Source organism: Lonchura striata, chromosome 14 (assembly GCF_050655825.1).
Source record: "Lonchura striata isolate lonStrDom1 chromosome 14, ASM5065582v1, whole genome shotgun sequence".
NCBI lineage: Eukaryota > Metazoa > Chordata > Aves > Passeriformes > Estrildidae > Lonchura > Lonchura striata.
The window spans coordinates 15976593-16001176 of record NC_140716.1 but is presented as its reverse complement, the minus strand read 5'-3'; the positions used below and the strand labels follow the sequence as shown (position 1 = coordinate 16001176).

General features: G+C 52.5%; 1 protein-coding gene across 8 annotated transcripts in view; it reads right to left on the bottom strand.

The window, feature by feature from the left end:
• Positions 1–24584, bottom strand: part of LOC110470184 (ankyrin repeat and fibronectin type-III domain-containing protein 1) — a 245108-nt gene that overhangs the window by 55677 nt on the left and 164847 nt on the right. For 6 of the 8 annotated variants that reach the window (XM_085592614.1, XM_021529644.3, XM_085592616.1 and 3 more), the window contains exon 4: positions 18447–18487. In XM_085592614.1, coding sequence (XP_085448740.1) covers positions 18447–18487 — 41 coding nt within the window. Of the gene's footprint in view, positions 1–18446; positions 18488–19443; positions 22911–24584 lie in introns of those variants that run through there. The other 2 variants (XM_085592617.1, XM_085592615.1) reach the window with 2 other exon arrangements.

Sequence of the window (24584 nt, the reverse complement as noted above, 5' to 3'; positions counted from 1 at the left end):
TAAGCTCTTATTATCCCCCTATTCCCAAGGGCTACAAGGATTGGCCTTTGCTGTTTGAACACCCATGGGGAGCTGAACTCTTCAGAAGGCAGCTGTTCACACTGCACCAGCAGCATTAAATCACCTCCAGGCCCATTTCCTCTGAGCCCATGAAGGACAGCTGTGCCAGCCAGGCTACTGAAAGGCACTTAATTCTGACAAGAGACACCCTGCATGCAAGAGTCACCTCCCAGCAGGAGAACCCGTGGCATGTGATGTGACACCCTCCAGATGATGCACTGCCCATCAGCAGAACTGCCACACCTGAAATGCCCTGGGGTGCAGGGGGCAGTGGTGAAGGGACAGAGATGTGAGAGGCTGTGCATCATCCTAGACTGAGCGTGGAATGATGAAAGAGATACTTTCATTTCCAGCCAAGGAATTTTGCAGCAAAGACCATAATCTGGGTGAAGTCAGCACTGGAAACATGAGCCAGGCAGGTGAGCTTCTCGCTACCTGCTTTGTATTGTGGGCTTGGGCTCCACAGGCCAGAGCACAGGACTGCCCCGTGGCTGTGCAAGGCCCTGTGTGACACGGGACAACACCTGCCCACCAGCACACCGTGACACAGAACCGCGGGGACAAACCCACAGCATCAGACCTGGCATCAGCCGACACAACCAACCCCAGCATGGTGTTCTCTGCTGGCTGCTATCGGCCTGAAGGCCTCAGAAGCGGCTTCTGACACTTGGAAAGCAAAGATAAACCACAGAAGAATTTGTCCTTTCGGAAGACCTGTAGCCCTGAAGAACAAAGAAGAGGTGGAGCATTCACACTGGCAGTAGCAGCATGGATTATTCCGTGGATGGTCTCCAGCTGTGGCATCGTCCCACTCCAGAGCAGAATATCTTGCACATTGTTGCCAAAACCACACGTTGGTGCTTGCCAAACATTGTCCATGGGGTGGGAACACCACACAAGGCAGGTCCCCAGGACACAACACTCTTCACACCTCACTGCTACTGGCCTTTGAACTCCTCAGCACCACTCTGGTGTGATGAGGCAGCAGGTCCACATGACCTGCAGCTGAGAGCCAAGTTTCTGGAGGTTCTGCAGACAGACACCTTGGTTTTGCAGAGCTGAGCTCTCTGCTCTGGAGAAGAGTGGCTAGAATGTTTCTGGGCCAGCAGTGCCTTCACAGGTAGTGGAAAGGGCACCCTGAAATGGTAAAGGCCAGGGCACATAAGCTGAAGACCTACCAAGATTTAGGACATCATGCTGGTGCCTCTTGCTTCCTTTTCCTTGACTGCCATACTCACACAGCAATCCTGATTTCTCCTGGAACTAAATCCAGATTGACTAAAACCATGCAGTGGACACAACCAGCACCGTCTTCTGAGGCTCCCAAACTCCAGGAAATACCCACAGGCATGGGCCAAGCGTCTGGGGTGAATGCCAGCACCTGCTCCACCTCTCCCAGGGCAGGAGGTCTGCACTGTGGCCTTGCAATGGTTGTCCCTGCTCATTTCAAACCTCAGTTTAGAGCCCTTGTTCTGTACCTCAGAGATGATAAAGCCCAGCTGAGGAAGATGGTGGAGGCTTCAGCAGCAGTGCAGATGCTCAGAAACCAGGACTACCTCCCAGCCAAGCCCAGCCAAAGCACAGCATGTGCCTCTTGCACTGCAGGTTTTCTCCTGCACTGCCCAACCCTGACAGAGCATTTTCATGGCACCACAAGCCTCAGGAATGGACATCTTCAAAGCAAAACCTCAGGGAGAGAAGGGTGGAGCAGGAAGCTGCTGTTACAGGCCATTTCTGAAAGGCAAAGCAACCATCTGGGTTCAGAGCATCTCTCAGCAGCTGGGGGATCACACAGGCACTGCCATGAGACAGGTTGGCTCAATGCCCCCAACAGGTACTCTGGGCCTTCTGCACTCATTTGCCTTTGAATTAACACTGGTCTTCAGATCTGACTGACAATGCTGACATCTGGCTATGATACCAGGAGTCATTCCCAAAGCTCCTGTACCTTTTTTCCAGAAGATCCAAAGCAGTAATGGGTTATTAACCAGGGAGACAGCGAGCACAGGGAAGGAACGTGCTGTTCTTTGACAGGAACTGTGCTAATGAACGTTTTAAAATTAAAGATCAGGAAAACCTCAATGACAACTTCTGCCCTAGAAAAGCTGCCATTCAACTCCAAGGAAAACAGCCAAGAATGGAGAAAGCTCACTGTGGATTCTGGGTCCACATTTCACAGCTTTCACCTCCAGCACCAGGTTACTCCATAAGCAGAGTCCGGCTGTAGCCTCATCACAGAGGTATCCCAAGGCCCTCTGATAATTCTGGGTATGATTTCAGCCAGCCACCACCCGATCCTGATGGAAAGCAGTTAGGTGATAGCTGAACCAGGACTTTGCAAGCAACTAAGAGCACCATGCAGACACAGATTCCTATCCTGGGAACGAGTGGTCCTGGTGTCCTCTCTTCTCACACCTCCTTGGAGCTGGTTAATCCACAGAGAAGAGGAGGAGCTGCCACACCATGATGTTTGTGGCCTTACAAGTGTCTTTCAGGTTTGCTTGAATGGTTTGCTTGAAAACTTGAGTCGTTTTCAGGCTTGATCTCCTTGGCCACTGAAGGGACTGCTTTAACAGGAGCAAGTCCAATGAAACACTTCAACATGTGCTCATCTCCCAGGTAAGAGCAGCCTGTGGAGATCAGTGCTCCAGAAAAACATTTTCTTGGATGTGATGGAGATGCCACCACCAAAGCCCTACCTGAGTAAGACCTCCCAGGGCTGCTTCTCCCCAAGAAAAACAGAAAACCTATACTGAGTATCAGCCTATGCTTTAGGCATTTAAAAACAAGCGTAATTCACTCCACTCTAAAAAAATAACAACAATCCTGGAAAAAACAGAGCACAAACTGTACCTTCACACGTGCCCCACCAAGCATCAACCCAGGGTGAGCAGAAGCAGCTGAGTCCAAAGAGAGTCACATTTTCTAGGGAACATTAATGCAGCCCTGGAGCTGGTGGTGACAGGTGAGCTCCGGGCTCCTGGCTGTGCTGGGCTCAGTGGGAGCTGGGGCTGGAGCCCCACGGGACAGATGCTCTAAATTAGGAATGAAAACATTGCCCCCCTGCTCAGCAGAAGGCTACACTCAAAGGGAGCCCTTGTCTGGGACAGGCAGCGGGCAAAGCGAGGCGATAACAACAGCCCTGCCAGAGTCCAAAATATACCCGCAACTTGTTTTGAATTACTTTGTGCTGGGCTTTAAAATATGCTGAAAATTTTCCATCCAGCCTGGCTGTGGAGCTGCAGGAGGAGCCTGGGATTTGTTTCCACGTACAGTGATGCTGATCTGAATTTCTCCCCATGGGCAGTGAAAAGAGAGAACTCTCGGGGAGGGCAGTGCTGAGAGGAGCAAGGGGACAAGGAGACATCCAGGGTGCTCTGGTGGTGATTTTGGGTGGGGACTGCACAGTAGCCACACCAGTGGCTGTAGGGGGGACTGATGCTCCTTCCCATCACTGGGAAGCACCCCATGGACACATCAAGCTGAGTTAAACCACAGAGGGAGATCTGCTCCCTGAGTGAGCAGCACAGCCCCTGCCAGTGCTGGAACCTCTTGCTTGTGGCTCAAATCAAGGCAGCTCCATTACAAACAAACCTGTGGGAGGGAGAGGCAAAGAAAGAATCCCTCGAGGAATCTGCAAGGCACTGGAGGAGCTAAAAATAAGCACCACCACCAAATCAATCTAGAAACAGAAAGCTAAAATCCCTAATAATAGAGGGTTGCCAGGTGGAGGAGGGATGTGCCTGGCATCCTATGCCCTGGCTCTGCCCATCAAGGATCCTGCAGAAAGTGGGGGCACAGGAATGTGGGACTGGGGGGGCATTGCTGCCTCTGCCTCCAACACACACCAGCTCCCATACAGGGAAGTGTGGCATTGTTTCCCTGTTGTTTCTTACCTTTATGGTTTCATATTGTCTCTCAAGTTGGGCCAGCTTCTCCAAGGAACCAAGGTGTTTCAGCCAAACTGCCCAATCCCTCCTCCACTCCATTCCAAGCTCTAGAAATGGAGCCAAATCTTGTGTCCATTCCAGTTCTGGTCACCATCTTTCCCACATCCCTCTGGTAAGATCAGTCTGATCTTAGGACTCATCTCTGTATCTATCAGTGCTATCACCCCAGAGGCCTCCAAGGATGCATATCTCAATCCAAGCCTTACGCCCCTGAACATGTGCTATCACAGACAGAAACCTCAGAGTGCAGATCACCATGGCCTCACAACTGTAAAGTAACAGAAACACTCTTGGAAAGTGGATAAAAGGCTCTGGACGGCAACTCAATTGTAATGTGACATTCAAATGTGAATTTTAGGACTTCACAGGATTGGAAAAATCTGTCCTGTATGTGGTAAGTCAGCAGAGTGGAGGAGCCCTGTGTTTGTTTACCAGGCACACAAGAGAATTGCCTCCTGCCAGAAGGTCCCAGCACAGGGCCAGAGAGCTGCTCCTGTCCTCCGCATCCCCAAGGCCAGCAGGCAAGAATGCATCCCAAGGGGGACTGGGAGAACCCCCGTGCTCATGCCATGCCCACCCCCCAGGCTGCCATCTACACATGGTGACACGCACACAGCCAAGCAGAGATGTGCCGTGGGGGGCTGCACCCACCCCTGTCTGACCCCACCCCAGCCACGGCACAGCCCCCCTGGATCCGAAGGGTGGAACTGGGGGGACATGAGGCAAGGACAGGCCACCCAGGAGCGGGGACAAGAGCTGGGCAGGAGGAGGTAATTCGATGTGCTGCCCTTGCCTCCCCCAGCACAGCTCAGCTCAGGTAACGAGCACTGCAGGAAAGGGGACGCTGCTCTCCTGACACGATACACGCTGCTAATCCCACGGCTTCATCTGTCACTTCATCTGTCACTTTATCTGTCACTTTATCTGTCACTTCCTCGGCGGCTGCGGGCCCCAGCCCCATCCTGCCTGGCTCCCGGGTGCCGCACGACCCCGGCCCGCCGGGCTCTGCTCCCGGCCTGCCTCCGGCTCCCCCACCCCGCTCCCCGCTCCCTCCTCTGCCGCAGGAACTCCAGGAGGGCAAAAAGGGTGTTGGCAGGGTGTTTGTTAAATCAGAGCTGGGAATGAGTGGGAGCCTCACCAGGCAGTGCTCCCAACGCTCCTGCACAAACCACTTCCCTGGGCTGGGAGGGGAGAACAGGACCCGCGTGGGGCTGGGGACCCGCCCGTGGGGTCGGTGCTGACACAGGGCAGCCCTGCGAGGCTGCAGCAGGTTTAGCGCTGGGCAAGGAACTGTGGAAGCACAGGAGCAAAATCCCAGTGGCCACCAGCCCCGCCTGGCCGCTCCCTGCAGGGAGCTCCACATCCCTCACATCCCCAACCTGCAGGGTCCAGCAGCTGACCCTGACATTCTCGTCCAGCAGCTCCTCTCTGGTGTGAAGCAAGAGCCCTGGACATGCCTGCAGGGATCTACCCAGGGACACAGACCCCAGCGCCAACTCTCTGCCCAGGAGCCCCAGAGCAGATAACCTGCACTGTGCAAGTGCTGGGGCATGCAGCTCGGCAATAGCCCAGCTCTCCAGCTCAGGAATGTCCAAATAAATACAGAAATACATAAAAAGGCCATAAATAAGGTTGCCTGAGATGGCTGTTTGTCTCCCGCCTGGCCAGGACCCCTGCTCCCCCGCTGCTGTTTGCCTTGGCAGATGACAGCTGGGTAATTTGTTTCCATTGCAATGAAGTCCCAATTAACTGGAATAAACTTTTTACACTAAGTGTGTTTGTTTAACAAACTGGCTCTTTCAGAGCCTCACCGAGACCTGATTGATGCATTTGAGGGGAGTGGAAACACGCTGGGTGCTTGGACATTAAAGCAGCAGTGTCTGAGCAGGCTGGGCTGAAAGGGCTCTCTCTGTGTCTGGGAAATCAAAACTGACACCTCAGATGTCTGGACTGGGATAGGGATTTCAGCGTGGCCTTTGTGTACAAATATTGACAGTTTCTCATTCGCTGTGGCTGACACCCCCCTCCGGTGTCCCTGCGGGGCTGGAGATCGCCCAGGGCCACGCTCTGCTCTGCTGGGAGAAGGTGGGATCCATCACTGCTAGGATGCATGGGGTTCCTCCTGGGAACAGCACTGCGGGCTCCAGCCAGCCATCCAAATCCCAAAGAAAGGTGGGATTGACTCCATAGGGCACTCTCAATGAAGCAGAGCCCGTGTCTGCTGAAGCAGCCACGTTCTTCCTCCTCTGAGATCGGCTTCATGGCTCATGAAGCCATTGATGCACAGCAGCAAGACCAAGGTGGTGAGAGACCAGTCTGAGATGGCTAGAAACTGGTTGGGAGTCTGAGTCTGGTTTCTGGTTCACACCAGAGCTTTCAGCAAAACACTCCAGCTGAGGGGAGGTGAGAGAACAGAAGAAATGTGATAAAAGCCCAGAAGCAGAGTCCTCAGAATCATTCAGTGAGGATGGATATGGCAAAGCCAAGTGGACAAACAGCACAGGAGGGGTCTGGCACAACTGGGAGCCAAGGCAGGCAGTGAAGATGCAATGCAGGCAGAGGAACTGTCTGGACACACCTGGAGACAGAAGCTCTCGTGCTGTGCTTCCTTTGGGAACATCACTGCTGGGAGCACCCTCGGGACAAGCAAAAGGAAGCCCCACATCTGCCAGATGGTGGCCTAGGATGCAGAGGGACAAAAGAGGAACACTGTGGGGAAAAGATGACCCAACCACCCCTGTCCAAAGGCAGGCACCAAGCACCACTGCTGGCCCTGCTGGGATGTCCCACGAGGAGGGAAAAGCCATGGCACAGCTCCATGGCAGAGCCCACGCCAGGACCAACCCCACCCTGGAGCTGTGTTCCAGCTGCCTGGTGAGACACTGCATGGGTAATAAGCACTTCTGGAAAACAAAGCACTTCTGACATCCAAGGGGACAAGGAAAGCAGCTGAGCTTTCTCTCCCTGGGTGCTTTTACCTTCCTACCTCAAACTGCGAAGGAAAACCTCCAACAAACCCCACTTGAGAACTGTCAGCTCCAGAGGGTTCTTGAAGCATTCGCTGGGAAGGCTTTTCTATTTCAAATCTAAAAATTGGAATCTGCAGGTCCCAGAGCTCCTTTCTTCTGGTTCTCCAGCCCATTTTCTCAAAGCAACAAACACATTTCCATCTAGTGTGGGGCAAGGTAGTGTTTTCTTGTGGCTTGGGGTTGAGCAGATCTCCCACAATCCATCAGTAAAATGCTCCAAAGTCTGCCTGAAGTCAGCCTGCCAGGGCTGTCTACAGCTTGAGTCAGTCAAGTCTTTAATTTAGGTGTAAATACCATTATTCATTGTTCCAGGCCCTGGCACAGGGTGCTCAGAGAAGCTGTGACTGCACCTGGACACCTGGCAGTGTCCAAGGCCAGGTTGGATGGGACTTGGAGCAGCCTGGGACAGTGGAAGGTGTCCCTGCCTGTGGCAGCAGCTGGAACGAGATGAGCTTTAAGGTCCCTTCCAACCCAAACCATTCTGGGATTCCATGATTCTTCAGTGATTATTATTAGCTCCTATATTCGGGATGTGTTGAAGCCACCAGAGGCAGCACTGATGGCAGAGCTCTGCACTGTCTGCCCAGGCTCCCTGTGCAGTCCATGGGGAGATAAGAATTAATTTTCCCATCAATTAGATGAAATGCTGGTCATGATGCCCTTTCACATGATATCCTAAGCCTGAAGAGACAAATAAGCACCTTCATCCCTTCCCACTGCACAGCCACCACACTACCCTAAATGCTGTGTCTGCCAATGCCAGAAGCCTGCAGGAAAGCTGAAATCCTTGGATCACCCTCCACGCAGAGCTCTGTCAGGATGCAGGAAAGACAGTGCATTTCCTCCTTTAACACCCTTAGTCACACTTTTCCCTGAGCAAATTAGCACTACTCCCATGTCTCCCTGCAGTCTGCCAAGCACAGTCCAGTCCTGCCTGATTACCCCTCCCAGAGGAAGAGCTCTGGGATCCAGCTGATTGCTCACACAACCTGTGACATCCCTGGAAGTGTTCCAGGAATGGGGTTTGGAGATACCTGGGACAGTGGAAGGCATCTCTGCCCATGGCACAGGGGTAGAACTAGATGATCTTTAAGGTCCCTTCCAACCCAAACCCTTGTGTGATTCTCCAGTGCTGCAGCCCACCTGTCAATCTGGCAGGTGGGAGCATGGAGAGAAAATACCACAATGGCATTGGAATAAAAACCGAGATTAATCTGTGGCTGTTCCAAGAAAGTGTATCAGAGCCCTGCTTGTGCTGTGCTGAGGGCAAAGCTCTTGAGATTATGTGAGGCAGCATGGTGGAGAACGGAGAATGAGGAAAGGGAAATTTTCTCTCCTGAGCAGAAACTGAAAGCGCTCAACACACCTGGAGCTGCTACACTGCTGAACGTGATCACAGTGCCTGCGTGGGAGGGTGGCAGGGAGTGAAGAGGAGGGCACTGCACACTTACAGTACACACCATTATACGTTTTTCTTTGGAATTACAGACCTTTTAGCAGTGGATGCTTGAATAAACACATATTTACCTTCTCACCAAGAACTGGGGCGAGGCACAGCACATCATACCTAAGCCAGCTGCAGGAGCTCACCTAAATGCACGTTCCCAATGGATAAGAAATAATGTGTTAGCACACTGGGAGACTTGCAGAGCCAGCAGTAAAATCATGGAATCATGGGAGGATTTGGTTTCCATCTAGCTCCAACCTCCTGCCATGGAGTGCAGAATTCAGTGGTCAATACAAATGAAATATTACAATATATAGGAAAATTATTAGGGAAACTAAGGAAAGGGAAAATGTGTGGCTGGACATGGAAAATCTGATATTGGGAACCAAACAAAGGCTGGCAATAGGTCTGGTTTTAAGGATCACTGGGGCTACTTAAAAGCAGAGTCTGTAAGAGTGCTCAAATGATACAGAAAACACAGTCCATATTTATTTTGTGTTTGGGGAAAAAATGTGAGTAAACTAATTCCTAGGAGAGATGAAGCTCTCATTAGCATCCATGTGTATCAAATGTGGCCAAAGAGCACCAAGCAGCCAGCACAACCAACACATACCCAAAAGCTGGGGAGAGGTTTTTGGGCTCTGCTGCTTGTTTTGAGCCAAGTCCAGGCTACCACATCCAGATGGAAATGGCTCCTTCCCCCCAACATTCCCACCCAGCAGTAAGGGTGACCTAGTTACCAACCAAACAGTCAGCCTGATATAGGACCCAGAAGGCAGGGCTCATCTGGAATTAAATTAAGAACTAATTAAAGGATGTAAGTTCTAATTAAAGTCAGTCAGTGTATCTTGGTGGAAGAGATCTTGTCAAATGAGCCTGATGTCACTCAGTAATGAACACTCACTTGCAGGAAAGGCCTTGTGCACATCCTGGCTGCGCAGGCAGAGCTCTCAGTGCTCCTTGACATTCTCATTTCAGAAGATGGGGCTGTGCAGCCCAAATCAAGCACTTTAAATAGATTTAGAGCCGGCTGACAGGTCTCACACAGGAGGTGTCAATGGGGAATCGTTAGTGAGGCTCCACAGGGAACAAACCAGTCGATATTTCCATTGATGATCACGATGGAAATACAAAATCCTCACTCAAAAAATTAGCGGATGACAGGAAGATTGATGGAATGGTAAATATTGATGAGGAGAGCGGGAAATGCCTGGTAATGCTGAGCCCATTCAAACACTGTACATGATAATGCAGCCCAGCCCAGGATAACAGAGCTTTGGAGAGGGATTTCAGGCCGTAGTTTTGAACAGGGACTGGATCCCAGACAAGAGGGAGCCTCCAGAAAGGGTCAGGGGTCACCACGGGTGAGCAGCCCAACACAAGGCTCTAATGTGATGCTGTGATGAAAAAAGCTGATGAGGTTCTTGGGGGAGAGCAGGAGAGCTGCACATATTGCACTGCTGGGACTGCCACTGCCACTCCTGCAATTAAGGTGTCCATGTTTAAAGGGGACACTAAAACAGTACAGCCTGGAGGGATGAGTCACAAAATTGATCTGACGGCTGGAGAAAATACCATGCTGCAAAAGATTTGAGCTATATTGAGTTTATTGATAAAAATCTGCCACCCACCAAAAACCAGAGTGGTGCCAACTGCTTTTATCAGCAAGACGTGCCAGGAGGCAGGGACTGGGAAGTGGAGCCCAGCAAATTCTAGCAAGTTTTGAGTCAGGATTAGATACATCTCAGGGACACTCAGAGAATTACATAACTCTCAAAAGGCAACCAAAACCTCTACAGGAGCATGTGGGCAATTCATATCCCTGCAACACATGGGAGGCCACAGGAGTGATGTAATAGACCTAAACCCACCCAAATGGATCCCATCAGACAACTGCAGCTCCAGGGCTGACTCCTGCTGTGCACAGGATGAAGGCTCAGGAGGGCTGTTTAATGGCTTTAAACTGACAGAGCAGGTTTGGAGTAAATGCTATGAAGGAATTGTTCTCTGTGAGGGTGGACAGGCCCTGGCACAGGGTGCCCAGAGCAGCTGTGGCTGCCCCTGGATCCCTGGAAGTGTCCAAGGCCAGGTTGGGCGGGGCTTGGAGCAGCCTGGGACAGTGGAAGGTGTCCCTACCATAGCAGGGAGTGGGACTGTATGAGTTTTCAAGTTCCTTCCAACCCAAACCTTTCTGGGATCCCATGAGACATCCTGGCCTTGGAGCCATGAGGTGCTGGGGTGGCACTGAGCTCCTCAAAACAGAAGTTCTGAGCTACAAGTCCAACCTCTGAAGAGTTCCCATCAAGTCTTGTGCCAGAAGCAAAGCATGAGGGAAGGGAACCCTCTGTCTTGGAGAAAGCCCAGCAGGGATTGCTGGCTAAGCAGGTCAGGAAACTCCTCTCCCCACTTCTCCCTTTTGGACCCGGCTGTCTTTGGGATGGCTGCCGTGGGTGGCAGCGGCACCTCCCATGGCTAAAGCATCTCTGCGTTGACTCACTGCAGCAAACATTTTGCTCTCTTGCTTAGGGGAGAAAATAGGCTCGGTTATTTGTTAAAAATGCCCATCTTCCTACGCTCAATTCCCTTTCCATGATTAATGCCAGGCACTGCAATCGTGGCAGGGCTGCAGCTGGTGATTAGGTGGCTCCCATGCCAGCCTGGATGCTGAGCTGGCAGCACTGTCCTCCCAGCACCAGAGAGGAAGGCAGCCCCGGGCCCTGAGCAGCAGGGCAGGCAGATACCATCCTCATGTCCCCACCAGTGCCCAGGCACGCAGGGACCATGCCCACTCTGCTCCCTCCTTCTGGAAAAAGCAGCAAGGAGAGAGACTCCCATGGCGAGCAAGGAGTCTTGTGCTGCCCAGAGGCTCTGCAGGGGTGCAAGGGCTGAGCCCCAGTCCCTGCTGGCATCTCACAGGGACAGAATCCCCTCAGGGAAGGGCACAGTGCAGGGGACACCTGCCCTTCAGCTGGGACAACAGGAAGCACGACAGAAGACTTGTGAGTCCTTGTGTGGCAGTGCTGGAGACCCGGGATCAGGTCCAGGCAGGTTTTTAATTGGAATGGAATTGAAATTTCAGGGGAGACACAATCCAACCCTTCTTTGGTGTAAAGAAAGGGGCTGGGGGACCATGCAAAAAGCCCTGCAAGTTTCTATGACAACTGCCACTTTAAGAGCCTACACTGCAACCTCACTTAACACATTAAAAGCTGCGGAGAAACAATGAAACCCTAAACTTTATTTTATACCAGGTGCAGGAGGGCTGTTCCCAGGAAGAGCAGGCACAGGGCTTGGGGTTGGTCCAGGGCTCCCATGGCCTGTGCATCCAGTGCAGGGTGAAATGAGTTCAGCCACCCCAGCAACACCTCCTGCTGTCCCCTGGGCTCCAGGGACCACTAAAACCAAATCCTTGTTCAAACTTTCCTGGGCCAACATATTTAATTCTGGTATCAAGGGTCCTGATACCATGTTGAAAAACCATAGATCCAGAATAGTTTGGGTTGGAAGGGACCTTGGAAAGGATCTCATTCCTACCTCCTGCCATGGGCAGGGACACCTTCCACTATCCCAGGTGTCTCTAAGCCTTGAACACTTCCAGGGATCCAGGGGCAGCCACAGCTGCTCTGGGCACCCTGTGCCAGGCCTGCCCACCCTCTCAAGGAAGAACTTCTCCCCTGTACCAAATTTAAATCTCTTGTCTTTTACTTTAAAACTATTCCCCTTTGTCCTATCACTCTCTGTCCATGTAAACAAGACATTCTCCCTCTCTTTAATAAGCTCCTTTAAGTACTGTAAGACCGAAATGAGGTGCCACTGAAGCTTTCTCTTCTCCAGGCTGTCCCAGACTGCCTCCAGAACAAAGGGTCTAGCCCTGGAAGCATCTTCGTGGCCTCCTCTGGACCCATTCTGTGTGCAGAGCATCCCACCATGATCCTCCAGGCCCAGTGGGCACAGGAGCCCAGGGCAGGCACTGTCTCCCAAGGAGCGATGAAAAAGAAAATGAGTAAGAGCAGTGCTCATCCAGACTTCAGCAGAAGCATGGTTTCAGCAGGACCTCCCAGGCACATAATGCAGTGCTGCCCTGCCAGGCTGCAGCGGGAGGGGACCAGAGGACAGCCAGGCCTTTCGCAGGGGGCCCTGCCCTCAGCCCCAGGTACAAACTGGTACCAGTTTCCAGCTTCCCAAGCAAACAGCAATGTTAGCCTGGGCAGGGAGCCCAGAGGCCACAGTGCAAAGCAGCAGGGTGATGGCTCCTCCATGCCTGAGCTCCTGTCGGATCCCTGCCAGCACCACTCCTCCTTGGGGCCCTGCCCCAACTCCCTCCACAGCCCAAAGGAACAGCCTGGATCTGCCTGTTCTGAGCTGGCAGGAGATCAGCTGAACTCCTGCACCCACGGCAAAGGTCCAGAGCGACCCTGTGCCATGCCATGAGATACCCCTCAGTTCCTTCCCACTCCTGCTAATCCCCAGCTCCCTGCTGCTCCCCACTGCTCATTCCTGCTTCTCCTAACTCCCTGCTCCCAGGCTGCTCAGTCAGCTCTGCTTTCCATTCCCAGACTGGCATTTGTTGAATGACTACATTTCTCCAAAGTGCCTTTCCAGGATTCCCTTCCTTTCTCTGCACTCCAAAGTATTAAACCCCTCCACCTGCCTGCAGCTCAGACTGAATCCACTTGCCAAACTCCAGGGGGAATATTTTCTAAGTTTGCTTTACAGTTTCAATGGCTCAGCCCCACTACCGGGATACCTCAAACCAGCACCAGAATCTTCCTTAAATATGTTGTGTGTAAAGATCAGTCCTCAACTCTCCAGAGATCGGCCTTCGCTAGGATTTGGGGTTGGAAGTGAGGACACTGTGTTCATTACCCCTTCTGGAGGGCTACACTCCCCTTCAGCTTCCAACCTGCACCTGCCCAAAGGGCACCCACCCCACAGACACCAACATTTCTCTTCCCCCCTCCAGAGCTCTGCCATCCCACTGCCACCAGAGATGTTGGTGATGGTACTTCATCCTTTCCTACAACCAAAGCTGGGAGCATCCTCCAAATCTGTGCAGGTGGTTTTGGGACAGTTTCTTGCATCACTGAGTATCCCAATGAGTATCCTTTATGGAGAGGTGGTCTTGGCACTGTTTCTCCTTCCCCACAGCTCCCTGGTGTCACTGGCACCATCTCTTTCTCCCCACTTCCCATGTGTGTCCTCCTGGCTCTGCTCAGCACTTGGAACCTGAGCTCCCAGCTGAACAACTCTCAGCCACCACAGAAGTCAAACACTGCTTATATGTGTGTGATTATCATCATTACTATAGCAATAATGTCTGAGGGAAGGAGGCACTGAAATGAAAACCTGGCTTAGGAACACATCACGCTTATTATGATGGTCCTTAATGCTTCCAAAATGTAAATACTGATTTCTAGAGCCTTAAAACCACTAACATTTTATGAGATAATGATTCAGCAAGGAAACACTTTCATCTAAGTGCTGGCATGGCAAGATTGGAGTCTGGGAGATGAAATGTTCTGCTGTAAGGGCCAGGTGACAAAGAATTAGCTGTGGAGACAGCTCCACGTAATGACTTTGAGGCAAACAAACAGGAGCTGCTGCTTTCTGGGAGGTGGTTTCAAAGGTTCCTCGCGTGTTTGCACATCTGAGGCTGGAGGACAGAGGGCGGGGGCAGCCTTTAATCCGAGATGGAGACAGAGCCATGAGGTGCCTGCCCAAAAGGGCTGTGGGACCCTGCTGCTGCAGGGCAGGCTGCGAGCCAGCCGGTCTCTTCTGCACGGCCACCATCCCAGGGGCTGGGAGGGGATCACTGAGAGCATCTTGTCACCACAGCTGCGTCTCTCCTGACACCTCAGAGTGCCTTGCAGATATTCCCTGCTCCCCAGTGACGGCTCCCTGACAGCTGAGAATCACGAGGGGGATGAGGGCAGCTCCCACTGCAAAGCAGTGACACTTTATTAAGCCCAGGCATTTCAGTCTGCATTTGCTAGGGGGTTTATGAGTGTCATTACTACCAACATTTCTTTCTGCTTTAAAGAAAATGAGCTCCTGACGCTGAAGAGCAAATATGTGCCAGGGCAATTAGCAAACACACCAGACAACCTCAGTTCCTGTCAAGAGACTTCCACCCAGCCCTCCCAGGAGAGTTATCACCTCCTGTCCCAGGAAAGCCTATTCCTGTCTTACAGCATGGTGTCCTTGCCCCTGGGTCCTCAGCCAGTGGCTCCTTGCTGCCTTGACAGAGAAGTCAGGGCCCTGTGTTAGAAATTTGGAAGTATCTCTGGAAGCCTGGATAGTCTGACAGCATTACAGCTGTATCAGCACCTTCCAAAAGTGGTGTGGCAAAGGAGTGAGCAGCTCAGGGGCTGGACTGATACCACCCCACATTTCTTCCCCAATCCCTACCAACTCTGCTCAGATCCCAGACAGAGCAGAGTTGCAGCCAGGGCTGCACCAGGGGAGGCATGGGCCCAGACTGCATCAGATGAGAGTTGTTAGGTCAGGATAAACCATTCTGACATCTGAGCACAATAATTTGGAAATACAGGAAGGCACCTGTACCTGTTCATGTGGATGGCTGGAGCAGTCAATTCAGGTGAGGATACCTGTGCAGATGTTGACTAACAACTGGACTTGTGGACACTCCCAACATGCCAGGTTCCTCTCTCAGGTATTTCAGCCACAGGAGCTCTTTATGTACCAGTGCTGGTCCTTCCTTGGTGGTCTCTACCCCTTTCAGTTCTCAGCTGATGTAACTTTACCTAAGATTAATGCTTCAGCATTCTTGACTCGGGCTGCATCCCTCCATTTACCATGGAAGAGGGAACATTACCTCCCAGACTAAAAATCAGGAGACCCAGCTCCTGACATGGGCCAGCTCTTACAGGAATATCCACAGGTACCATCACTGAAGCCCTTGCAAGCAGAAGGGCACCTCCCAGAGCAGGCAGCAGCTCCACCAGCTCCATTCTGGGCACCTCTGACTTCCTATAGCCAAGAGCCACCTGCACTTCACCTCCCTGTGTGCTTTCCACTGCACCTTGAGGCAATCAGTGGGAGATCAGTACCTCGTGGATGGACTGGGAAGAGGGAAGGGCCATCAGAGGCTGATGAGCAAGGGTGAACATGTCTCCATGCCCTTGATCAGCACTGGCATGTTCCAGGAGCTCAGGAAACACCCACCTGCTGGCTAAGACACACTGATGGGAGCTGTGAGGTGAGGACACATTTCCATTGCTGAAGGGAAGAGGCAAAACAGGAAGGGAGTCACTCCAGGAGACACAAGGAAATTCAAAAGATGGAATATCTCATGTCCATAGAGGAAGAGGGCACCCTGTTAGAGAAAGCTGAACATGGCAGGAACAGAGAAGGAGTCACTCCCAGGACAAGCAGTGACAAAACTCACTGCTGAGATTTCTGGCATGTGTGTCTTCTTCTTCTGCTTTCAGGACCAACATCTGCTGTGGGAGAGCCCCAAAGCCTGACACAAGAGCAGGGTGGCTCTGACCCTGCTCCCACAGCTCAGGCCTTTGGTGGCAGATGAGCCAGGGCCCCAGAAGCCAGAAAAGGAAAAGCAGAAGCACAGTCAAGTTTGCTCTGACACATGGAAGCTGCAGGACCAGCTACACACTGCCAGATTTCTCTCAGCTCACCACCCTCACTGCACAGATGTGTCCAGGAACCCCCACAGCTGGGCTCAGCTCTTCCCATGCTCTGGCTGCTTGCCACCGCCTTGCCCAGGGCTCAGGGAACTGTGAATCTGGGCTGTGGAGCTGCTGCAGAGGAGCTGAGCTGTCTCAAGTCCTCAGCAGGTCCATCCAACCTCTGGCATTTTTAGCAACCTTTCTCTGCTGAGGAAGATAATCTCCAATCCTGCTAGAAACTGAAGGGCTCCATAGAGAGCATCTGGTCCAGCCAACAGGCACAGTGTGGCATCAGCTGGTGGATCAAAAAGCCAGATGGGATGGGGGCAGTGGTACACAGGCCACATCAGGCCACAAACATATCCATCACAACCCCAAAACAGCCACTGAGGAGTGTAAATGGGCTGGGCATTAACCAAAGTCATAGTGTTAGGACCAGGCACATCACAGCTGCTCAGCCAAACCATGGAGGTCCCGTGGCCTCATGGCACAGAGAAACAAACTCCCATGAAACATCCTGTATCTACAAGAGCACCTGCACCCCCCCTCTGACCCAGCAGCTCCACATCTTCAGCGAGATGGGAAGCCCATGTTCTCCCATTCAAGGTAGAGAAACATTCCTAATTTCTCAGAAGAGATTAGTTATAAGTGCAGCACCACAAATTATGGCTACCAACTGCAAAAACAATAGGAAATCTGAATAGTAAGAGCTCTTAAAAGATTTCCTCCAAATCTCCTACTTCAAGCCTCCCCAAAGCTTCAGCTGGAACTGAGACATGGGACATGCTTCAATCTGTTCTAAACCTGCTTATCAGACTCTTCACAAACACAGCACTACATTCAGGAGCACCAAAATCTTGGACAGCTGTTGGGAGATGTCACAAAAACACAACCGTGAGCTCTTTGCCAAATGTGTATTCACATTGTTGTGGCATCCACAATGACTCCATAACCTCCTGTGATATTCCTCTGATCTCCCAGAAAGCCATGCAGGATTAAGCAGATACTCTGTATTTCCAAAAGTCTTTATCTGCCTGAGGTCTTGGAAAGCTGATGAGCCACACTGCCTTGGGGTGAACAGGCAGAGGAGCTCCCTCAAATCAGACTTTCAGTACAGACCTAGAAACCAGCACCGTGTTTTAAAAACTCTTGGTGGCATAAAGAGGAATCAGCAGACAACTGGACAGCACATACACAGCCCACACTTGCTTTCCCAGGATGGACAGCGAGCAGGCAGATCTGTACAACATTCCCTGACACAGCCTGCCACCCCTGGACCTGCTCCCTCTGAGGCCAAGCCTGACTTGGAACAAGAATTCTGCCACGCTGCTTGCACTGCTGGGATGTAGCACTGCAGGAATGCTTGGGAAAGCAGCAAAGGGTGAGCAAGAGCACAGGGACAGTGAGCTTTGGAGGAGAAATCCTCACCCAATTCCTTCTGAATTGTCCAAAGCCATGCTCCCCGGACAATCCTGCCCATCAGAGCACTGTCCCACAACTTCAAATCCACCTATGTTGTTTGGTTTGTTTATTTTTTCAGAAGGAAGGTGATAACCTGAAGATTTGCACTTCCCCAAGCAAAGCAGGAGCAACACAAGGTCCCACAGGTGACATGCTCAGCAGCACAACACATAACACAGTGCCAGGGCAGAACCCAACCTCCCAGCAGGACTTTTGGCTCGGTTTGCCATTATCCAAATGATGATGGGAATAAACCTGTCCATTCAGCAAGCACATGGAAGGTGCCATGCTGTGGCGAGGCTCTGTAACCTAATCCACACACCAAGTAGCCAACTGCTTGTGTTGGTGGAGTGGTTTGCAGCAACTTTCTCAGGTCCATAGCTCTAAAACCCCCTCGCCCTCCTCTCCCCCTGCAGCTCACAGAGCTGCACCAAGCACAGGGGTGAAGACAATGGGCACCAGCGTGGAAACACAGCTGCAGGAGATGCACTGCGAGTTCCGCCCGCTGTGACACGCAGCGAAACCCTTTGATTCTCCAAGGCAGCTCAGCTGTGTAAACCAGGAGCAGAGGGAGCCAGAGGTGGGAAAGGTCAGCAGCGCACCCCCCTCTCCCGGCTCTGTCCCCCAGGCTCAGTCAAGCTGTCATGGTTCCTTCTGACCTGATGGAAGGATTTGCATATGCCCTGAAGCCATCATGACTGACAGCCCTTCCACTGTTATCCTCAGTTTTGTAATTGCAGCAGCTATTCTTGTACACTGAAATGTCTAATCTTAGCAAGCCATGGAGCTGCTGGGTAACACGGACCAGCCGGGAATTTCCATGCAATTACTCACCACTGCTATTGGCACTTACTTTGGCTGGTAAAAGTCCTTCTTGTCTGCTGACCCCAGGCTCTACAAGACACAAAAGACAGATGTATTTATTTTTTTAACCATTTGCCAAGCAAGTATCGCTGATGAGGATGTGTGAGGAAGCACTGAAAGGCAGTGTCTGTCATTTTTCTGCCCGATGGGTCTTAATGGACTGGCTAGACAGGACAGCTTGGCCCTCCAGCCATAGGCAGTGCCCACAGCACCAAAGATGCAAAAATAGGGAGTTAAACTAGAGGTGAGAGGATGCATTAGATCCGAATGCAATGTACTCAGGCATGTTTGTGTCTTCTGCAGAAATGTGGCACCTTGTGTCAGGAGGGGACTCTCGTCCTGTCAAGTCCACCCAGCTGAAAAGAGGACAAAGTGCAGGTTTGGTGGAGGGGCTGAGCCACCACCACTGCAAAGACCCTCTGGCAGGTATGGGGCTGAGCCCAAGACCCACAGCTCCTGCCAGGAGCAGGACAACAAAATTCTTCTGCCAAGGAAACCACATCAGGCCTCAAGCACATGCAAAACTGGGAAGCAGTGACAGCCCTGATGCTTGGTCAGGTTCCTGTCCCTCCACCCCCAGCATGATGGAGTGTAAGTCTGAGAGCACCCCAGCTGGGCTGTGCCATGGTCCCCTGTGAGACCCCAGGGAGTCCAAGTCTCCCCATGGGGCCCCTGGGCACTGCACAGACCCCACCTGAGGTGCATGGCCAGGTGTGTGCATGGCACACACAGGGTGTGTGTGCAGCTCCTCACACCATGAGGATGGGGCCATGTACCCCGCACACATCCCAGTCTCTCCCCCAGCACACCTTGTCCCAGAGGCACCCACAACAGGGACTGGCCCCCAGCCCTGCTCTGAGGCCCCAGTACATGGCCCGAGCTCCCTGAGCACACAATGGCACCTGCACCGAGGGATGCGCAGGGCAGGCCGTGCCCAGCGCAGGGGACACTCACGGCAGGTGGCACCGGGACAGACAGACACACACCCACCAGACTTTGGTGTCACCAAAGCTGCTGCACCGCCACAGCCCTCTCCTCCTGCTCCTTGTCCTCCTCATTCTGGGGATCATCCTTGTCTGTGCACCCTGTGGGGCAGAGGGCAGGGAGCAGCAGCACAGGGTGGCCCCACACTGTCCCTATGCCCGTGTGTCGGTGCGTGCAGCTCGCTGTTGTGGTTTTGCTCTGTGGTTGCCAGGCAATGGTGAGCTCCAACTCGAAACAGCGGGAGCAGCGGGGCTGAATGCTAATCAGGCCCACAAGAGCAATCCCAAAGCTTCTCCTTGCCAGCCAAAGCCAAAGAGAGCTCCCACTAAACCCAGCAGGGAGAGGAGGACCCCAGCTTTTAAGCAGGCAGGGATCCACTGTCACCAAAATGTAACCAAAAGGGAGCTCTGGACACACCAGCAAGATGGGGATGTGGTTCTGTGTGGGTGACCCTTTCCATGGCACGGAGATGTTGGTTGGTCACCGGCGCAGGGGGGAGGCTGCAGCCACCCCACGGCACAGGGTACGACAGGCTGCGTGTGTGACACCCTGGTGCTCAGCCCCGGGCACAGAGCTCTGCGGGGAGAGCTGGGAGCACACAGCTTCCATTTGGGGTGAGAAGCTCATTGGGAATGGCTGGAGCTGTGCCAGGGCAGAGTCAGGCTGGAGATCAGGAAAGGTTCTTCCCCCAGAGGGTGCTGGGCACCGCCCAGGCTTCCCGGGGAATGGGCACAGCCCCAAGGCTGCCAGAGCTCCAGGAGTGCTTGGACACTGTTCTCAGGGATACACAGGGTGGGATTGTTGGGCTGTGCTGGGTAGGGCCAGGGGTTGGACTGGATGATCCTTGTGCATCCCTTCCAACTCAGGAGATTTTGTGGTTCTGTGGTTCTAAGATGTCACCTGCCCTGGTGCTGACTATCAACATGCAAGAGCTCTGAGCAGCTCTGCCAGGTGGAGATGGGGACAGCCCCTGGCTGTCCCTGCTGCTCCTCTGACCCCACAGCAGCAAGGAGCTGCACCAAAGCCCCACGAATAAATGGCCAGACACCAAACTGGGCTGATCCAACACTGGCACAACCTGCCCAGATACGTGGTGGATTCTCCATCTTTGGAGACATCCAAGACCCACTGGACATGGACCTGGGTGTCCAGGATAATCCAGACTAGGTGATCCTGCATTGAGCAGGGGGTTGGGCTGAGAGATCTCCAGGATATCCCCAGATCTCCCAAACCACTCCGTGCATTCCTGAGGTAGGAGAAAAATGAGCACAGCAGTAACTGCTCAGAGTGAGTGATGGGACCTGAGCAATGGGAGCTGTCCTGCAAGCCCAGAGCACACTCAGGAACAGCTCCACTCCTTCCAGCACAGCATTCCCATACGATATTTCCTTACTTCCTTAAACTTTCAGACAAAACCCAAAGTGGTACTTCCCGAACTATGGATCACTTTCAACGAAATTCATGAGCCATGACAAATTCAGTTCTTTCTGCTCTCTGTGCAAATGGGGATCATGGAGAACTGCTGATATTTAAGGACAAATCACCCTCAAACAGTGTTATCAATGCCACTGAAACAACATATGGATAACCTGCACCTCACACAGCCAGACCCTCCTCCCAGCCACAGCAGAGGTCCATAGGAAAAGCTCCCATCAATGCCATAGCCAGTGGAAAACTGAGATCTTAGATATCTGGGATAAAACAATGAGGAACTAACTTTGAAGAGAGATTTAAAAACCCCACCAATAAACTGGGCAGTGATTACAGCAATGATGAGCCAAAATTACTAATTTTAATGCTCATGAAGAAAATAACAAATAAGGAGGAAAAGCAGAATTTCAGCAACATGTCCAAGGAATTGGGCCTGGAGCAAGACCAGGAGCTTTTAATCAGCTGGTGGCTGTACCACCATCCCAAAGTCTGCCCTTGAGCCATTTCTTCCCACTTTGTATCTCAGTTTCCCCATATTGCTCAGGCACAGCCCTTTGCCTTCTTACACTCTTTCCAGAAGAGAACAGGACCATGCCCAATAGGCAGACAGAGTTGCACCAGTCAATCCCACCATGCTGAATTTCTCTTTCCTAAGCAAACACAAAACCAAGGTAGCCACAGATCCAGAAAGCTCTGGGAGAGTGTCCAGGAAAGCCCAGTAACCTCCAGTGAATGGAGCAGAGCTTGCTGGAGGCCTTTCCAAGGGCAGGGACATCACAACATCCTGGTAGGAGCTGAAGCACTGAGAGAGCTCAGAGCCCTGCCTGGGAAGATTCTCCTCACTGGGGGATTGGTGATGGTCTGAAGAGGTTAATGAGGGATCACACAGGGAATGGGGGAGGCTGTGGGCCGGAGTGGCCACTGTAGTGTCACACACAAAGGGACAGCAGCAGCAGGACGGGGACAGTGCCACCAGTGCCACCTCGGTCCCACTGAGAATCGCAGTCTCAGCCACATCCACAAGAGGGGAAGATAAGGGAAAAGGGGTCGAGGGAAGGGTGGGACGTAAAGAAGAGAGGTCAAGAAAAGGGAACACACATCCTGGATCTTAGGAAAAATGTCCTGTCACTGGGCTTGAGCAGTTTCAACACCTCCAAGTGGGAGACATAGAGCAGGTTTTACAGCACTCACTAAACAAACCAGTGTAGATGGGACAGGTCCTGACCTTACTGGGAACTGGGACTGGCTTTTCTTTTCCTGTCTGTTCCTGAAGCCTGGTAACTGAAAGAGGCAGAGGAGCAAAAGGTGACCTGGTGTTTCCCTGTGCCTTCTGGGAGGAAGGATCAATTCCTCCTGGACTGAGAGGGGCTCCGCAGGCTTCTACAAATGCAAATAGACAGTGAAAGCTCAAATGCCAGCCTGTGTGCATGCTCTCCTCCTGGATGGTCTCCAGACTTCTGGAGGAGTGACTGCTCATGGTTCCTGTGCATCAAGGCAGAGAGATGCAACTGTAGTGTGGCTCAGCTCCCAAAACAATCTGGGAGCCTCACAGACTCCCAGCCACCTCCTGCTGCTGCTCAGGGTGCTGGGAGCCCTCAACTATCCTGACAGAGGGAGAGAAACATCACCCAGCTCCGAGTCCCTGTGAGCCCCACACTGCAGCGTGAGTCACCCTCCGGCAGGACCCACTGCTGCTCCTCACTTGCTCACTTCACCGATGACTCAGGGCTGAGGAAGCACAGTTTAAGTCCCTTAATTAAATAATCTTTATCAGCTTGTCTTTCTAAAACAAACACCTTGAGGAGGCCTGCACCCATCTCCACCCTTTCATCCTGAGACACCAAGGCGAGGGACTGTGGGCATGGGCACAGAGGCACCTGTGGGGGCAGGAGCAGCCCCTGCTGCCTTGGCACATGGCACTGGGCAGGGCAGCCACCAAAACCTCCCAGAACAGGTGCTCCATCCCTCCAGTGCCCCAGTAGGGCCAGGAGAGGAAGGTGGGATACAAGGGTGCTGTCCCAGATGATGAATGCCCCATCCCTGGAAATCTCCAAGGCCAGGTTGGATGGGGCTTGGAGAAAGCAGGGATACTGAAAGGTGCCCATGGCAAGGGGTGGGACAGGATGAGCTTTAAAGTCCTTTCCAACCCAAACCACTCCTTGATTCTATGAATCTGGGCCAACAGGAATGCTTGAATTTGCTCGTTCAATTTCACATTTAAGGCACTAACTAAATAATTTTGTGAGTTACACAGTGTAGGTAAGAGAGCGGCCCAGATTCCCTAGGCCAGCTCATCTCCAGAGCCAGCCCTGCTGGTCCCCAGTCAGAATTAGCACAAGATGCTGCACACAGAAATGATGAGTGACTTAAAGGAGTGTGCTCAATTTCAAAATTCAGCCATGCTAGGAAGATTACAGACCTGGGGTTGGAAACAAGGATGTTCATGGAGGGGCTAAGACAGAGGTATTGTTTTATTTATTTCTTCCTGCCAGCAGACATCAATCCTGTTGTACTTTTTCCTCCTGTAGTGTTGCCAAGCATAATCTTGGCTCATCTTTTTTTCTAGGCAGCGTCCCCGCGAGAACAAAGTTATTAGCAAGGCTGAAGAAGCCTCATGCAATTATTTAGCAACTACACCAAAATAATCCCCAAAGACCAGTGGCTGCTCACAGGTGGCAGCTTTCTAAGTCATTCCAATAAAATCTGGCTCAGTAACTCCCAGCATAATCAATGCCCACACAAACAAAGGAGAGGAAAACTGAGGGATGACCGATTTTTCCATGCTAGAAGAGGACTCTGCAAAACAAACTCACAAGCCATTGCTGGCTGCGGGCTGTGCTGCCACACTGCCACTGTCACCTGCTCACCTGCCGGGACCTCAGCATCCCTGAGCTGCACTTGGAGCAGGGCTGGACAGACTCCAGGGGGATTTGGGCACAGGCAGGAGGTGCTTGGCCCCCAGGGCAGGGCAGGGTTTGGGGACCATAGCTGCACAGCCTGTCGCCCCAGCCCCTCCTGGCTGGGTCTGCCCCCAGGCACAGCCATTGCCCAGGTTCTGTGTATCTGCAACATGCTGCAGTTATGAGTAATCAGGAGGTGATGCCTGACTGTCAGAAGGGGAATAAAATTCAAAGCCTGGGATATGAGTGGTTGTTTGGGGGGAGGAGGAGGAGGAGGAGGAAGGAGATGGCAGCCCCCACCTCAGCTCACAGCATCCCCCCAAGCAAGTGCTGGAGCAGGGCCAGGCTGGGTACTCCATGGACCCCATCTCCCTCCAGCCCTCTGGCAGGGGCTGGCTGAGGAGCCAAAGGTTTCTGGGAATGCTTCCTTCCTTCTGAGATGGGCAGCACCCATCCCACCTGCCTCCAACACTGCACCCCTCAAACAGCCCCAGCACTGCCAGGACCCCGAGCTAATATAGCCCCAGGCAGCCCCAAAACATCAGCTGAGGGCAGATGAACCTTAAAATCCTAAAACTTGAATTTCAGGCTGGATGAACCAGATCACTGAGCTGAAAATCACAGAGGTAACTCCTGCCTCCAGTGTGGGTGCCAGCCTGGAGAGAGCTCCAGGCCACCAAGCTGGGGGCAGCCCAGATTCCCAAAGGCCATCCTGGATGGAGAGCAGATGCTGCCTGTGTGCTGAAGTGTGGAGCACAGGAATGGAGAACTGGGGTGTCTTAATAAAGCACGGATGACCCAGCAAAATGAAT